Source organism: Perna viridis, chromosome 8 (genome assembly GCF_037379345.1).
Source record: "Perna viridis isolate PV_CMFRI_1.1 ecotype Kerala chromosome 8, ASM3737934v1, whole genome shotgun sequence".
Classification (NCBI taxonomy): domain Eukaryota; kingdom Metazoa; phylum Mollusca; class Bivalvia; order Mytilida; family Mytilidae; genus Perna; species Perna viridis.
This window is the reverse complement of record NC_142452.1, coordinates 3,710,350-3,729,460: the sequence shown is the minus strand read 5'-3', so window position 1 is coordinate 3,729,460 and position 19,111 is coordinate 3,710,350. Positions and strand designations below refer to the sequence as shown.

The 19,111-nt window shown below is 32.9% G+C and overlaps 1 protein-coding gene across 4 annotated transcripts in view; it reads left to right on the top strand.

Annotated features, from left to right (window-relative positions):
- Positions 1-19,111, top strand: part of LOC148608985 (bridge-like lipid transfer protein family member 3B) — a 55,268-nt gene that overhangs the window by 7,772 nt on the left and 28,385 nt on the right. For 3 of the 4 annotated variants that reach the window (XR_015914659.1, XM_088541772.1, XM_088541775.1), the window contains 4 exons: positions 31-187; positions 1,503-1,598; positions 2,215-2,238; positions 10,249-10,719. Coding sequence is in view for 3 of the 4 variants with exons in the window: in XM_088541772.1 (XP_088397898.1) it covers positions 31-187; positions 1,503-1,598; positions 2,215-2,238; positions 10,249-10,719 (748 nt within the window). In the remaining variant the exon portion in view is untranslated. The remainder of the gene's footprint in view (positions 1-30; positions 188-1,502; positions 1,599-2,214; positions 2,239-10,248; positions 10,720-19,111) is intronic. The other variant, XM_088541774.1, reaches the window with a different exon arrangement.

The window sequence follows — 19,111 nt, the reverse complement described above, 5'->3', positions numbered from 1 at the left end:
GGTTTGTACTTTATCACAATTACCTTACAGAGACAAGGTCACACAGGAAGTACACAGGTATCCCATCAGCCTCAGCCACAGACTACATCTACTCACTTCAGTAAATTTGATGTTCAGACAACTTCATATCACTTGATTACTAGTAGAATTGACCTTCACCTTTGTGATGATACCTCTCCAGATACAGGTTAGAGATTCATTTCTGTATCAAAAACTAACAATGAAAGTATTTGTCAAAATGTTGTCGTCATTAACCTCTCAGGTTAAAGTCAGTCATTCAATATATAAACCTTAGTAGAAATGCTGAAATAGCAAGTCATTAAATTTAAAGACCTTTTTTATTTTATTTCTAGCAGTTGTCAACTTAAAGTAATGAAGGAATTAAATCTAGTTAGTAATTAGAATAATTTCGCCCCTGCTCCCAAGGAAGGGGTATACTCAGGGGCTGCTCTGGCTTTCAAAATTCTGTCGCCAGAAAAATAGCCAGCTGCCAATTTTTGTCACTAATTTTCAGAAATTAGAGCCAAAACGGGTGCTAAAATCCTTTTTTCTAATTTTTTTTTAAATATGACAGTATTAAGTTCAGTGATGAGTTATCACTTCACCAATAACCCCTTCATTCATGACATACATGTATCCAAGATTCATTCTTGATGAATGTATAAAGCAGGGTTTTAGCTCTAGTCTTTGTCAATTGTTTCTTTTCAAAGTGTTGTAGACCACGTCCTGATGGGACAATTATTGTTAATTGGATTTAATTTATTCTGTCATAAGGTAAATCTGTTTCTGAATGTATCATATGGTTAAATGGGCTGTGAAGCTTGTATGTAGCTATGTGCACATGGCCATGATTGTGTTTACCTTTGACCAGATGCTAAGAGTTTTGATTGGCTCAATAATATATTTACATCTGCTTGACACCTCCCTGGAGGATATTGTGAGTCACGGTCACCTGGTCTAATTACTTTTGATTGGCTTCAGTCGTAAATTGGTTATGGTCACTTGACTTTGACCAGGTGTCAACACAATTGTTTAATTGGAGAGAATATCCGTTGCTGACAGACTATGTCAATTTTAATATACAAAACATAAGCACCAAGAAAATCGCCAACTAGTTATTTTTGTCGCCAGATCAAATAAAAAATCACAAATTGCAACATTGGCGAAGCCCAACGTGATCCCTGATACTGCTTTACCTTTGTTTGTGTTCCCATGTGTCCATAATATTTTTTTCCATCACAGTTTTCTCAGCAGTGACTCATCACAAAAGGCTTGAAATTTTAGCACATTTTTCTGTATATATGCCATATGTTGGGATTCTTTTTGTCGGAAATATTAGACAACAACGTCCTGTTTACCGAGGACTTGATTTTTTTTCCCTTTATCATAATTGAAAGTGGGGGTATCACTAGTGAACCATCAGTCACAGATTTCTTGTTAAGCTAAAGTTAATTGTCTATCCATATATTTTGGTGATTTATTTGACCTTAATCTGTTTGTAGATCGTGGAGCTGACCACAATAAACAGATAGAGGGAGGAGCCATGCAAGTCACTATACACAGATTATCAGTGGATATCTACCCCTACAATACAGCAGGTTTGTCACTTAGTGTATTTGTTAGATTAATAATCTAAGGTGTCAAAGGGGTAATGTTTGGTGTTATCTGTTCTGCTTTGGTTCAAAGGTCCTGTATTATTTTCTGAAAAAAATCTTTGCATTTTTATTGGTGAAGTATCTGTTTGTACTTTTTTACATCTATTGAATGGTCAACATGGTTGCTAATCTTACATTTTTTACAGTTTACTATTTAAACATATTTCTGTAGATTTGTGACAACCATTTATGTATATCTTGAGTGATACACAATACAACTGTTGTGTTCTCCAGATATTAGTTAGCTTGGTAATCTGTAAAGTATGGCTTAGTTCTACATGTATTATGAATAATTACACAGTTAATAAAAGTAGCAAGCTTTTAATGCACTGCAATTCATTTAATTTGCTTCAAAAAACATCAAGCTGCTGTAGATCTTAGGTTGATTTTTATCTAGGACAAAGGTAGTGGTATTAGGATTGATGACATTGTTGATCTTTTTTAAATAGGTATTTATTGTCAGTTAAAGCTTTAAACATTAGATCTACAATGTTCAGTTAATGCTATCAAACTTTTGTTTAATTCCATTTGTTAAGTATTAAATGGTATGATGTTTTAGACATGGACCTGATAACAACTCGGGGTGAGTCTGCATGTTATTTCACTGGTCTGGGTCTCATATTTTATTAAGAGTTCCAAACAGACCCAACTAGACCCTCATCATTGTACCAGTGGGTAGGTTTATATATTTCGAGAATAAAGGGTAGAAGATAAAACAGAACATAATAATGGTTCACCCATAATGGACTTTGCCATTTTTATTCAGTTTGCTATACACTTTCTAAATTACTATTTAAAATGAGCTGGGCCTAGGTCTCTGCCAGCTTGATCCATCACTAGGCATTTGTTGTCTGTTTCTTTAATTGTCAGTCATTGGTTTACTAGTAATCTTCCTGACTAAATTTTATGTAATATGACAGAAATAGTTTATCTTAGGACCTGTAAAATAATTATGCATGTAGGTTTCATAATGAGTGAAAGTTGAATATCGCAAAATATCGACTCGATTTATTTAATTCCAGTGAGTTTGTCATGATGTTTAAATAAACAAAGGGAGTTGATTTTTTGCAATATTCAACCTTTATATGCTTTACAAGTTATAAATCCATTTTTTATGATTCGTTGGGAATATTTTAGGTGTGTGACATTCAGCTTTTGTCATGGTATAAATTCTAGCCAATTATTGTATAAACTTCACGTCTCTTTCGACCAATCTGGTTTGATAGAAAATGATACACAATCATACATCAACCAAACTCAATGGTGAAGTTTTTATATCACTAGTTTATATCACATTGTCTAAGATGGGATATTGCAGATATCTAGCCACTGAAGAAGTAGATAAAACTACCATACTATACAGAACATATGTTTTGTAGATAGACCCACATTTATGCATGAGACAATTGTTGCTGCTGATACAATTATTGGTGCCATTGTTTTGAAGCTTCGTAAGAGTGTTGGCAGTATGGCCACAACAATCTTCAACTTGTGTGCCACTTAAGTGGCTCCCTTGGTGGCTCAGTTGCCACTGAATGTCTGTAGGAAACATGATTTAAAGCAGTTTTAGTTGGGGGGGGGGGAATCTCCCTATCACTTTCCTTCATTACTAAATGACTTTTGAAGAAAGTTTATAGGAATGGTTCAGCATAATATATAGACTTTAAGTTTTTTATAAGTGTATTTTTCCTTTTTTAGTGCATCTTCTTTTAACCTGCTCTGCTCTTTAGAATTTTATGAATCTTTATAGGAAAGTTCTGCAACATATACAAACATATATAGATGAGCATATTTGAAGAATATTATTGTTACATGCTGCAAAAGTAATTCTACTTCAGGTTTTGACATGCTTACTTGTAAATCTTGCACTATGAAATTTAATGACTTTAGTAGAAGGTTCAACAACATATATAATTGTTCATGAAAGGAACAGTTGTCTTGGATGTCTTCCAGTGGAGATAATTCAGTAAAAGCAGTAGTTAGGTTCAAAGTTCAAGTGATGTAGGGATAGCTTTTTTTAACCTGCTCACAGTATTTCTAGTTGCCATTATTTTTTTTAAATTACTTTTTCATTGACCTTATCAAACAGGAATAATGAATTGAAAGGCATCTACAATGTATTTCATTTTCAATCAGTAACATGGCATTCACTTTGGCATCTAAAACAGTGGATGCCTGAAGCTGTTGAACGTTGACTTTTCTATTAAAATTTTTCTAAATTAAGTTTGCAGTTTCACTGTGATTTTTATTAGAATACTTCCATGTGAGCAGTCTTAACCCATTGGTTAGTGTCAAATTCAGTCTGTTTCTATTTACTCATTATAAACTATTTTTATTGTCATGAAATGCTTTTTTTTGCTGTCATTTAACCATTGATGGCATTAAATATTGTAAGCTTCAGAAGATTTGCTCCACATATTTTTATATGACAGAAAATGGCAAAAAAAGGAAAGAAAAACAAGCATTTTTATTATATCTGGACTATATCTTGACTCAAAGGATCTCTGTGATATTGTACCTCCAGAATTGATTTACAGGGATGAATTAGGGGACAAAATAGGATTCATATTTGCCCCAGCTGTTCAGGGTTTGACCTCTGCAGTTGTACCAAGCTGCACTGAGCAAAGCATTTTATTGTAATTGCTAATAGTTAAATATTGTCCATGGGAACGTTTTAGGATGTGGTATGCAGTTTCTGCTGGATGAGTTGTATTATGTGAGAGAATTTTGACTCACTCATTCATTTCCTGTTTACCAGCTGTTTTAATTTACAGAATGGTATGGGCATCTGTGTTCTATGGACACAGTTCTACTGGTTTTTTATCATTAACCTTTTTAACTGTTTTATTGGCTTAGTTTTGGTAGCTCACTTTGATATGACTGATATAGTTTTTATTTTTAAAAGCATGTTAAGTGTTTGTTTGGTTAATCATTATAGTAGAGGTGTTCAGATTCTGAGGTTCTTTAAATTTTGTACAGATTTATGTAAATTACACAAATAACACAAAACAGATTGCAAAAGAAAGCATTATTAATAAAGTTATGGAAGATTTATTGTCTTATAGTTGAAATTAGAGAATAGAAGAGAACATTTTTTATGATCAGATTAAAGATTTTATTTTTCTTTCTCAGACTCTGGCAACAACAACTTCCTGTAACATTTTATTTTACCTTATGGTTTGAATACAAAATGTTCCTAGCAATTTTTTTTTTTATCATGGCCACTTGATATGTGGTATGCCATCAAGTAGGATCTAATTTCAGACTCCTATGAGATCAGCTTCCTGTTTGACTATTTTTAAAAATGATTTGGACAATATTTATAATTTCATCAATTTTATATGACTGCAAAGGTATTACCCTGTCTTTGTCATAATCTTCGGTTTGCCTCCGTTATCTTTTGAGCATTTGCAATAACTTGAGTAGAACTAACCAGATCTTTTTGAAATTTGAAGACATTGTACCTCTAGACAAGTAAGAGGGTCATATAGTTTCAGGAAATTTATGTCCCACTTCCTGTAAAGAAATAGGTGTTATGAAAATTAAATTGATTGAAATAATTTACAATATAATATAGAGTATACTAGTTAATCCAAATCTAATTTTGATAATTCTGATGTCAATGTGTTCCTTTTGAAATTCTGTTTTAGAGGATTTTTTTACAGAATAGACTTATCTTAAACCATTTTTAGCTCACTGAGCCAAAGGTCATGTGAGCTATTGCCATCACTTGGCATCCATTGTCATTAACAATTTTTCAAAACTCTTCTCCTTTGACATGGCTTGACCAATTGAAACCAAAGTTAGTTTGAATGTTCCTTGTGGTATCCTGCAACTGGTGTGGGGATTTTTGATCTGTCGAAAAACATGGCAGCCATTACTAAAAATAGAACATAGGGGTAAGACACTTGTTTTTCACATATATCTCCAAAAATATTAGGTTTAGCTAAATTCTTACATGGGTAGATGCGTTCAGCATGATGAGATCTATCAGTGGTCAAATTTTGTTTTAATCCATTCAGCCATTTTGGAGTTATTGCCCTTTTTTAACATTTTTTGCTGTTTTTAATGATATTTCTTTCAAAAATCTTCTCCTCTGACTCTACGTGACCAGCTGGAACCAAACTTGGGACCAATGTTTCTAGGGTTATCCTGCATAGAACTGATGTGGGGATTTTTTATCCATAGAAAAACATGACCATTGTTACTAAAAATAGAACATAGGGGTCAGATAATAGTGTTTCCCATACATGTATTTTTCCAAAACCATTAGGTTTAGCCAAATTCTTTCAATAGCTAAAATAATCTTTATTATTAGAACTACAAAAATTTTCAGGGATAAAAGTTGTTAAATTTATTGTCCTTGAAAGGCAAAATTAAACAAGGTGAGCGATTAAGGCTCCTGTGAGTGTCTTGTTGAGTTTTGCCTCCATTTTTCAATCAAATTTCAGATATTTTTACAGCTTTTGACTTATAGGTGAGCAAAGAGGGCCATGCCAATAAAGACTAATTTTTTTTCTTGGTCTGATTTTGAATTTTTTAAAGATTTTTCATGAAAATCTCTGCCTGCATTTCTCAATCAGATATCAAATATCTCTTATGTTTTTCCAGTCATATGGATTGAAGGCAAAGATCTTTGATAAGCATTTTTAAGGAAGAACTACTTTCACCTTTGATTGACTTTCAAATTTTGTGCTATATTGTGTACAAACCAGTTGTTGTGTCCAACTGTAACTGACTTAACTGTAAGTTTTCTTTAATGATATCTGTGTCTAGATCCCTATCCCAGTCTCATATTTTCCAACAATGTTTTTTTTAAATCAAAAGTGTCAATTCATTTACTTTTATAACATGTATTGAATGTTATTTGTCTAAGTCATGGATGATATCAGTATACTGTTAGGTATCAATGGAAAGTAGACATAGTATCAAATATCAACATAATTAACCAGTTTATAAGTTTATTAGACTTGGACAAGGTCATGTCTGTGTAATAATATTTAGACAATGCCATGAATCTGTTTATTTAAATTTCAAGGTTATTGCCAAGCCTCTTCCACACATAAGGCAAATTTTGTTAGCTATTCTTATGATTAATCTTTTTGATGTTTGCATTTAGTTAGTTTGTTGTTCGGACTGAGTGGAAAATGGTCTTGTAAAAGAAGTTACACATTGTGATATAAAAAAAAATTGTTCTATCCATGTATATGAAAAGTAAAAACAACTTTAGAAGTATAACTGAGACAAGATCATTATCACAGCTAGCACAATAGGCCAGAGATCATTATCACAGCTGGCACAATAGGCCAGAGATCATTATCACAGCTAGCACAGTAGGCCAGGGATCATTATCACAGCTGGCACAATAGGCCAGAGATCATTATCACAGCTGGCACAGTAGGCCAGAGATCATTATCACAGCTGGCACAGTAGGCCAGGGATCATTATCACAGCTGGCACAATAGGCCAGAGATCATTATCACAGCTGGCACAATAGGCCAGGGATCATTATCACAGCTAGCACAGTAGGCCAGAGATCATTATCACAGCTGGCACAATAGGCCAGGGATCATTATCACAGCTAGCACAGTAGGCCAGAGATCATTATCACAGCTGGCACAGTAGGCCAGAGATCATTATCACAGCTGGCACAATAGGCCAGAGATTATGTTGAGGTTTTATTTGTTGTTGTCAAGGGTAATTACTAATAACCAATATCCATAGCCTAATATAGAAGATAAATAGTTACCAATAGATTTTCTGTGGGATAGTATCGTACTTTATCTACATAAGAGTAACAATATTATCCTGTTACATAAAAGACATGTCTTCCAGTCCAAGATATTTGATATTATTTATGATATTGACATGCATCCTTTTACTTTCTGTATGTCTGCATGTTTGTCCATAACTTGATAGTATTAATGCATGAGGGTTTGAATGTCTTAAAGTTTAAAGAAAGAAGGTTTAATGAACAATACCACTTGAAAAAGTTCATAATTACAGCAGTATATGCCAGTCCAATATTTGTCTCCATACAATATTCAACTTTGAACTTGCCACTCATAACAGATACAGATCATGTATGAATTTGATTTCTATCAGAATTTTAACCCTTGATATACAGGAAATAAGTAATTGAAGGATTTTCTTTGAACATACAAGTACATGAAGTAATCAAGGTTTATAACATAAAATATAAATCATTTTCAATTTTTATGACAGCAAAAAATAGGTATTGGATAATGTCATTGTTTTGTCAAACCACAAATTTCCATACCACAAAAAGAAGGTTGGATTGCTATTGATGGGTCATGGCCCACGTCATTTTGAAATAAGGGGCCAATAGACATTGTTTTTGTCAAACCACAAGTTTTCATACCACAAAAAGAAGATTTGTATTGCTATTGATGAGTTTTTGCCCCAGCTATTTAGAAATAAGCAGCCAATTGGTATTGTTTTTGTTTTTGTCAAACCCCTAGTTTACATTCACAGAAAGAAGATTTGGATTTCTATTGGAGGGTTGTGGCTTCAGCCATGTAAAAATAAGGGGCAAATACTGTGAAAGTACTTTAATTTGTGGATAGCAAATTTCATGGAAGAAACACAAGATTGTGGATTTTTGAGTTTGTGGTTTTAAATTTTCAGTATACATATCAACCACAAAAATTGGTACAGTGAAACTTCTCCAAACTGGCCACCACTGGGACAAGAAAAAATGGCCGGTTAATAGGGGTGGCCAGTTTTGTGAAAAATAGCAATGCATTCTAAGAGCTGTTCCATTAATGTGTTCTATAACCCTACACCTTGTCAATTTGTTGGTTGAGACATGTTTAATGCCGATTCAAAACTTTTGGCCTTTTATTACATTTCAAAGCTTGCATCATTTGTAAATGATTATATTTTACAAATGGTACTGCCGACAAAATAATATTCACGGTTTTAAAAGAATGTGTTTGAAAGATCAAAGGGCTATTTATGGTAATTAATTATTTGTGTTGTTTTCGTAAATTACCTATCAACAAAGTCTAATAATTTCACCCCTATGTTGTTTTGACTTGGGTACAGGTCACATTAATTGACAGTTAAAAGATTGTAAAGATCATACCATTAAATGACCCCAGTTGCCTGACATATGTACACAACAATTAACATCAACCAGTGACAAAATGTAATGTCTGGATCAAATTTGTTGTTTAAACTACTGTCCACTTCAATTATCATCTGTCCACTGATGAAATGCAAACGGGTCAGTAAATGAATTATTAATTACATAATATTACGTAGTCATTTACAGTTTTGTGGACACATTTATTACAGGTGAACAATAACCAGGTGGCCAGAATTGTGAGGTTGTTTTTATTTGAAATATGTAACTAAAATTGAAAAACTGGCCGATGTATGGTTTTAGGGGGTGGCCAGTCTATTGAAGATAAAACACAGGTTTTAAGGTGTATCGGCTGGGACTTTTGAAAGCAACCAGTTTGAAGGGAAGACTGGTTTTCTGAGGGTCCGGTTTGGAGAAGTTTCACTGAATCTCACGAATAATAGTACTTTCACATTAGGCATGAAAATAAGTGTTTATAAAACTCTGTATTGTTTATTTTTTTCAGTTAGGTTTAATTTAAAGCCTTGAGTATAAATCTAGTTTGATTGCAGACCCTGTATTAATTTGGTCCTCATCAGGGGTAAATTTTTAAGAGGAAGGTAGGCAGGGAAAACCATGCTATGGATTTATTTGAGATTGCTCTTAATGTTTTATTTTATATTTTAAAGTCATAATTGCAGTCTTGAGACAATTATAGTTCTAAATTATAATGTCTGGGTATAGAATTCATCTTTTGCATGGTTTATTTGCACTTTAGTAAAGTAGAATTTGTTATTTCTTTCATTCTTATAATTTCTACTCTTCTGTTGTTTAGGAATTGATTTTAAAGTTATATTTTATATCTGCTGTATTTTAGCTCACCTGTACCAGTGGTTCAAGTAGACATGTCATCACTTTGTATCTGTTGTACATCATCTGTAAACTTTTCTGTACAACTTCTCGAAAACCATTTGACTGTTTTTAACCAAACTTGGTAGAAACAGTCTATTGATTGGCCTCTACAAGATCCATTTTTGGTTCTGCTTGATTGAAAAATATGTCAGCCAGTGCTTTGTAAAGCTACAGATTGCTTGGTTTTCAACTCTTCTCAAGCTATACAGGCCAATGTTTTTAAACTTGATATAATTACTACATCTAATCTACTTTTGGTGACTGATGCCTTAAAGATCCTTTGGGAGAACAAAATGTGATTTGAAATCTTTGAACTTTTTATTGTTTCTCCTGGATATCAAGTAATTGATTCAGGCTCTAGTTTAGAAAACCAGTTAATTATTTTATCATTTATTATCTTGCTTTCAAACTTGATACAATTATAAAAAAAAAAATAGGAACTTGATTTGAATTGACATTATGATAGAGCCACCTTATATTTTGTTGAATTTTATATGTTTGTCTATGGTAGTGAAAGTGAGTAATCAAATATTAGACCCATCATAGAATGATTGCCGAACAATCTTCCTTTCATTATAAATGTATGTGTTACAGGTGGAGAAAGAAAACATTGGTATTACTACAGTGACAACCAGGGTTCTAGAAATCACTGGGTTCAACAGCTCTTCAATGCATTCAAAAAAGATGTCAATAAAGCCAGGGAAACATGTTTTGCTAACTCTCCTTCCCAGTCACCTGCCCACCTATCAACCAATCAGAGAACACCAGAAAAATCTGCTGCTGTAACCAACCCTAACCTTGTCAAACCAACTCATTCACCAAAACCATCAATGAAAACAAGCCATACATCACAGAAACCAAGATCCACTAAGCTGTTGGAGAGTTGTACCGTTCTTAAGATTGAGGAGTTTACAATTTACCAGGTGTCCACTGCTGATAATACGAGGAACACACCTAAGAAGTTTCTGTCATCTGACAAGAAACAACTACATCTTCCATCTGACACCTCCATACTACATGCAGAATATACTGAGTATTTCTTTCCTGAGGGAATAGATTATCCAGGTATGTATATTTTTGCACTATACCTCTCCTGGAGCTTGTATCGTCATTTTAGATGGCTGTCAAAAATTCTGGTTAGTCATTTTTCAAAGCTTAAATAAAAATAAATGTATAAATGAACTGCCATTGTGATGACTGTGGTCACTTAGAGATGACATTGAAACTTTTTTGTAATGCCTTGAAAATTTATGTTATGCCAATGATCAGATAAAGGTTGGTCATCATTTCAGCTTCCTAGAGCCTCTTCTTCTTAACATTAAGCCTGCAGGGCTTTTGAGTATTTGATTGAGAAGGAAGAGATATATTTCTTTGTTTTTCTTTGTCAAATCTTTAGGGAAGATTTTCTTATTTAACAAAGGTAATTAGTGTAATCTGTAACTTGTTATTCATAAAGTATTGAGTCAATGTTACATCAGTTTCAAAGACCCCGATGTGGCAAAAACATTGTCTACTATACATGACAAGTATGTTGTCGTACCAGCAGACAAAGCTCAAACAACATTGTTTTTGTCTGCAAAACATATTACATCCAATTATCAGAGGTAGACATAGAAAATAATATCATGACAAGACCTATACTGTCACTACACTCTCCAAAGAAGAGACAGAGGAAAACCATAAATCTGTGCTATCCTCTTTCGGTCTCTGGTACTGGATTCCTAAACTCCAAAAGAATCCATACAAACAACTCTACAAAGCTGGATCTGCAAAATGTACCACCAAACCTCTTTCAAAACTTTCAACTTCTATACTCACACCTGTCAAAGAAGGTCTCCAGTCCTACCAGAACACTTGTTACTCCTAGTGGTATTAATTCAATGTACATGCTGAAAAATCTGAAAGATCTTCTGGAAACCCTTAATTCAAGATTATTATCAGAATATAATAGCATTAAAACCTATGATTTTTCAAAACTTTATACCTCTATTCCCCATACTCAGTTTAAATCCTGACTCATAAACATTATACATCATTGTTTTTCAAGAAAGGATGGTACACCTAGATACAAATATATAGTTCTTGGTAGAGATTCCTCATACTTTGTAAGAAATGATTCCTATTCATCTTCCAAATTTATGGAAGAAGATGTTTTCAAAATGCTGGAATTTTTTATCGACAATGTATTTGTCCAGTATGGTGGACACGTTTTTCAACAAGCAGTCTACATTCCAATGGTAACAAATTGTGCTCCTCTACTTGCTGACCTATTCCTTCACTCTTATGAAGCTGACTTTATAGCTCTTTTTCGTATCTCATCCAAAAGAAAGAACATGGTTTAGCTGGATTCTTATATCTCAGTTTCTGCTATATAGATGACATATTATCGCTTAACAATCATAGTTTCAGGGATTTTATACATGGCATCTACCCCAAATATATAAAGGATACTCTAGACATGCAAAGTCAGCCTCATATCTTGACCTACTTTTAGAGATCAATGGTAAAGGAAAACTATTGACTAAATTTTACGACAAATGTGATGACTTTTCATTCAGAATTGTCAACTTCCCTTTCATCTTTGTCAACATCCCTTCAGCACCTGCATATGGAGTTTTCATATCACAACTCTTACATTATGCCAGAGCTTGCCAAAACTATGCAAACTTTTTGTATGGTTGTCATCATGAACTCATGGATCGTTACAGTGTATCCATCTGCACCATGAAAACTGATTCGTTCAACATTTCATAGTTTTCCTTTCCACTTTCGTCTACCCCAGACGACTTTTTATGAACAACTTGATGGTTGATTATAGAAAAGCAGAAGCACTTCCTCTACCAGTGCACCTGGTCCATGCTCCCAGTTTTTAATGGAGTCTGAGTTGCTTATTTTACTTATGTTACTTTGTATGTATTATTTTAGTTACTTTATGTTCTCTGTTGTGTATGTCTGTTTTCCATGTCTGGTCTATGTCCCTAGATAACATTCTTCTGATTTCCGCTAGAATCTTGGTTCCCTTGATTATTCTTTATTATACTGGTATACATATTGAAGATGTGCATTTCCTATTACTGAAAAAGTTGACTGATGTATAATGTTGAAGTTTTAACCTTGAACTTGGCCACCTTTATAAGCAAAATATACTTTTTGTTTGGGTATACTTTAAGAATTGGTATCTTCAACCATAGTTTTTATATTTTGTTTAGTGTTTATGCATATAATGATAATATGTACTGACACACATATGAGGTTGACGCAGGCTCAGATTATCTTCAGTCACCTTTCATGTAGAAACAACCCCTTTTTATAAATGTTCTTATTTTTGTATACAAAAGGATCATTGCAAATGACTGATTTCAGCAATTAGGACATATTCACAAACGATTCCTGTTGGCTTCTTTATGTCTAGTAATTTTAATTTCTGTTTAATCCCTGATGTATTAATCAAAGCTTGGGATATGAAATTAAATGTTGATTGCCAAACAAAAGCTGTTAGTATATTTGATTTTTTATTCAGATATAGATAAAATATTGTGAATCTAGTGTCATTAATAAAATTACTTGAACCATTAGAATTAGTTTTTGTGGTACAAAATCTCATCAAACATTCTTTAGATAGTTTGATTGTCATTAGGGAAATTAGAGACTGCTGGAATTTCGTCAACACCAAAACTGGACAGTAATTGTTATAATGTGATGTACTATCTAATACAACTTTTCGCATAATCTCGTCACCAAAGAAATAATTCATATAGATTTGTCTGCCATTGTAAAACAATGATAAACTTGATGTCTATAAGAATTTTTGTCCTCTCTCCAGCACAATATGTATCCATGTGCCTGTGGATCCATCCATTACATCTTGTAAGTGCTCTCATCCCTACCTTTCTACATGGATTTGGACGAAATTTACATCAAATGTTACTATCATAAACTGACACTCAATGAGGACTAGCTAATACTGTGAAAACGATCTTTCTTAGAACTGAAATGCCATCAAAATTTGTGGCCTACATTTCTAAACAGATTTTGGCCATATTTATAACAAAAGTTGCTACCATGAATTTCTTGGAGAAGAAGTGAAAATCAGTGATCCACTTATATTGTGAATGTTTTCTCAAAATTAGTTTATTATTGGTCTCAAGTCGTGGGAATTTGGTGAACAATATACCATATGTTGATTTGATTTATTCTCTAAGACAAGTTTAAAAAACATTATCAAATACATGTTTTAGTTTGATGGCATCTATGTCCTTTTCACTGTTTAAAACTGGAATTGGGCTAGAGATTTTTTTGCGGTTGTACAATGGCATCATGCTGTTATCTTCTTCCATAGATAATTTGGTTATCAGACAATAACTTAATATTAGTGTACAATACTACTAAAGAGAGGCTGGCATTGATATTTGGACTGTCACTTGGAACTGATTGGAACCAGAAAGAAGCATTGGAATGATGTTTGGTCAATAATTTGATTATAATGAATGGATTTCTTTGAAATTGTACCACAAGGTGCCTTACCACAAAAAAGCTTACATTGATTTTGGGGGTAGAGTACTTACGATGTTTGCCGTAAGATACCAACATGTAGATGTTGCATGTTGCAAAACTAATTGAATTCCTTGATCTGACTTATAGAAGGAAAATAGTTGCTATTAATGGACTGTAAGTGGTAGAAAAAGAAATAAACATGACCGTGAATTGTAACTGGTATTTTTAATCATAATGATTTAAAATGACCTTGACCTTACCTGTTTACTGTTCTGTGATGTTAGCTTTTCTTTTCCTAGAAGATCTTTACATGACTTGCCTCATTCTTTCCAAGGTGACCTTGACATTATTTGCAGGTCATTTTTGAAAATGACCTTGACATCACTTGATGGTCTTTCTCCAACCTTCACATTACTTGCTTTTCTTTTTTCGAGATAACTTTGACATTACTTAATGTTTTATTACAAGATGACCTTAACATTACTTAGTGCTTTTTTTTCAAAGATAACTTTGACAATACTTTGTTCCCTTGTTTCAAGGTGGTTTTACCATAGTTACTAGTCTTTGTCCCTGATTGACATAAGTCTTGATTATTTTTGTTTTTGCCTCCCTTATTCACAATATTACTATTGGTAGGTAAGTTAGAATTCATTAAATTTATATTTGTAATAATCAATACCTGTGTTAAATTTGTTATTTCAAAGATTTAAAAATATTTTTATCTGACCACAAAAATTTGTGTAATGGAATCATGATTGTCTTTCTTCATTTTCTGTAGACATTTAGAGTTAGTAAATTTGAATGGATCTTTATGAAAATTTACTACTATTGCCACGCTGGGTTGAATTTGAGGTTGTGACTTGAACTGTTTAGGAGTTAGAGGTCGAAAAAAGGACCAGAAACAAGTCTTTTTTTAATGTTCAGACAATCACTAGAGTAAAAATGAATGGAATTCTTGAAATTATAACACAAGGTACCATACCACAAAAGGAACACTGGTATTGATTTTGGGGTTTGACCTGAATCATTTAGAAAACTGGGGCCAATAAGGGGCCACTTCATTTTGGTTAGATTCTTGGCCTGTGTAATCAGCTGTTTAAAGTTTGAATTGTATGTCAGTACTTGCCGACAACTTAGGATTTCACCTCTACAGTTTTATAAAGCTGCACCCTGTAAAACATTTTATTCAAGATTTGTAGGGAATCAACTAAAATAACATAATTTTGATTGAAACTTTCTGCTATATTTCTAAAATGACCTTGACATTAATGTGATTGCTTTTTCTTTTGTTACAACACAGACTTCACTAGTTACATGTATACTGATGTGTTGAGACAGGCTCAGATGGCCAGATCTTTGTTCTCCTCTGTTTTTAATTATATTTAAATGTTATGTCGACAGCTTACGAAAAAAAATTCTATCAATATTCCCAGACTCTTTAGAATTTCATTTGTCATTAACAGCAAACTGCACTCTGTGGTATACTTTAGGTTTCATTGTTACTTTGTTATGTTTTTGTTCATTTGGATGTACACTGTTTTCTTTTAATCTTTTTAATTACATAAAATCCACTTCCAGTTGACTTCATTATTATGTTAACTAATCATTACTATTACCCCTAAATACAGATTCTTAGAATAATATTTTTAAAATGAAGGATTTGCTGCATTTAGAATGAGATGTTTTATTCATATTCTAAAAAATCTGCAACCAAATGACATATTGTGATTATCGGTCTGATTTAAAGATGTTAGATGTACTGTAGAGTCTTAATTAACATGATAATGGAGGTTTACATAGCCTAAATAAAGCCTTCTGATCAATTATAATGATAGAACTGGTTGTTCCAGGCTTTAATACTTGTTTAAAACTTTGATGCTTCATTTAATGTTGACATAATTCAATATTAAGATGTGTAGGCAAGCTCTAGTTTTTTTTTTAAGTTCATTTCAGTATACGGAAAATGCATAATTTGGATTTTGTCATTTAGTCATTTTAACTTTTATTTTATTGCATAAAATTTCTTTTTCTGTGTTCCTCCGACATCCTTTGTATTCTCTACACCTTCTTAACTTATGGATGGATTTCCCAGAAACATTTCTCTAACTTTAAAGCTACACAATGTACTTTGATTTTTAACATGAATAGATTTGGCACTCCTATTAACATTAAATGTATTCAAATGTTTCATTGTTTTTAGATTTCAACATATTTGAATTAATTCACTGCTTAAGCTTGGGTACTTTCTTTCTAATTTATTAACCCTGGCACCCATTTTATGACTGATATTCCAAAACCACTAGAATACTGTAGTTGAAATTTTCAAGGAGTATTATCAGGTATGGCCATTGGATATCTGATTTTTCATTTTTTTTTTAATCCTTCAGGATCAAATACCTTATGTCACCAGTTCAGGTCAGAAACTTCCCTACTATTTCTGAACACTACACAGAATATAATCCAATGTAATTCCTTATTCAATATCTCCTTTAAAATTAGTAAAATACATATATGTCTCAGGCTAATTTCAGCTACATGGTAATTGTATCATTGCTGCAAAGATGAGATCTTCATCTCATTATTATTTTATGATTAAAAAACAGAAAGTGGAAAGGAGTTATTTCAAACAAGTAAAACTTGGGGAAAGATTCAAAGTAATGAAAAATGTCTACCTTGGAAAAATCCTATGTATATTTAGAATTTTTTTTTAAACTGAAATTTGTATACAGTATAAGAATATACAAAATGTATACTATACTAATATAGTTTTTATATGACTGCAAAAAAAATTGTGGTTGTATTTAAAATGTTATGGCGCAGTTGTTTCCGTGCAATAACTTTAGTTTTGGTGGACCACTTGTTCTGAAATTTTGATGAATTTTACTAAAGGAAGGTTCCTTTACTGCCACTACACTCTCCAAAGAAGAGATAGTGGAAAACTATAAATCTGTGCTATCCTCTTTTGGTCTCTCTGCCAAAGATGATGATTGTGATTTACCATCTATATACTGGATTCCTAAACTCCACAGGAATCCATACAAACAACCCTACATAGCGGGATCTGCAAAATGTACCACTAAACCTCTTTCAAAACTTCTAACTTCTATACTCACAGCTGTCAAAGAGGGTCTACAGTCCTACCACAACACTAGCATTAAAACCAATGATTTTTCAACTTTTTATACTTCTATTTCCCATACTCAGTTAAAATCCCAGCTCAAAAACATTATACATCGTTGTTATTCCCAAAAAGATGGTACACCTAGATACAGATATGTAGTTCTTGGTACAGATTCCTCATACTTTGTAAAAAATAATTCCAAATCATTTTCCAAATATACCAAAGATGCTTTCATTATGCCAGAATTTTTATCAACAACATATTTGTCCAATGTGGTGGACACGTTTTTCAACAAACTGTCTGCATTTCTATGAGAACAAATTATGCTCCTTTACTTGCTGACTTTCATTTTCATGAGGCTGACTTTATAGTTGGTCTGATCCAAGAGACAGTATTATTACTGTATTATTTTACATCATGTTAAATGAAATTCTGTTTGTGCTACAATTTTTGCAATTATCAGAAACCTCCAGTGCTAACAGCACTTTAATTTATTAAAGTTTTGGGGTTTTATTTAGCTTAACTAATTCTCAGGTAGGGTGTACCCATGTGTAATTAATCCTATGGTACAAGTACTACTCTGATCACCACACAAAATTTTGGGTCTTATAATGGTATGGCACTTTTAGGTGATTGCTTTTTATTAAATTTTATAGGAAGATGTGATTTGCATAATTATATGTTACTACACCACCTTATGCTCCTGATCTGTGCCATAAAACTGTCAATTCTAGTTTCATACGAGATCAAAATGCACCTTTTACATGTCATACATGTGTTCTATGTGTTTTTTGCTTGTAGTATTCATAAATTATCAGTTAGCATTTAACTTAATGTAATATTACTCTCCAATTCATATACAAGGGCTTGTTACAATTGACTATACAGGTCATCAACAGTATCAAGGCCCCTGTATAGTCATTGCAGTTGCTTAATTTGGTTCTTAATCTGGTTTCTTGGTCAGATTGCTAAAACTTTGAGAGAAATTTGTGGAATAAAAGCATTACCCGTGCCCTGCACTTCCTGGTAACAGTTGTTTTGATTGAAAACATTCAGGTCATCACACTTGCGAAAGAGTTATCATATCAAGGGAACCAAGATTCTAGTGGAAATCATTCAATTTTAGAGCATATCGCATTCATGCCATTTCGTATGTTGAAAGCAAGTCAAAATCTGTGGCATGAAACAACTGAAGACTTCAGCCTCTTATTTAAGAGTGAGGGACCAAAAAACAAGCATTTCATTTACACTTGGTTTTTGGTCAATAACTTGAACATTAGTTAATTGATCTATAAAATCTAATAACAATGTTCCAAACCACAAAGAAAATGATGATATCGATTTTCAAGGTATGGTCCCGAAAAGAATAGGGGCAAAAAAGTAGCATTTCATAGAATTTAACTATGCAACTCCGGTAAAAGCATTTTGATGTCTTTGATATTATTCCACAAAATTCTATACCACATTGGTCAGATTGGGATTGATTTTGTGGGTTAAGACTTGAATCTTTTAGAAATAGAGGGACAGAAACAAGAATTTTCCCAATATCCAGACAATAATTTGACCATTAAGAGTATGATTGATTTTAGGAGGCAAAGATTTTTTGGAATTAGCAAGCATTTTCCTTATGCTCTAACAATTATTTTAGTGAAAGTGATTGGATCTTATTTAAATTTTACTGAAAGGTGCCATACCACAAAAGGAAGAGTGATGATAATTTTTTTTAATTTTTTTTTAGGGTGGGGGGGTGTGACTTGAACCAAGTGATTACTTAAATAAAAGGGAATAGATTGTTTTGAAATTGTACCACAAGATGCTATACCCCAAAGGAAGGTTTGGATT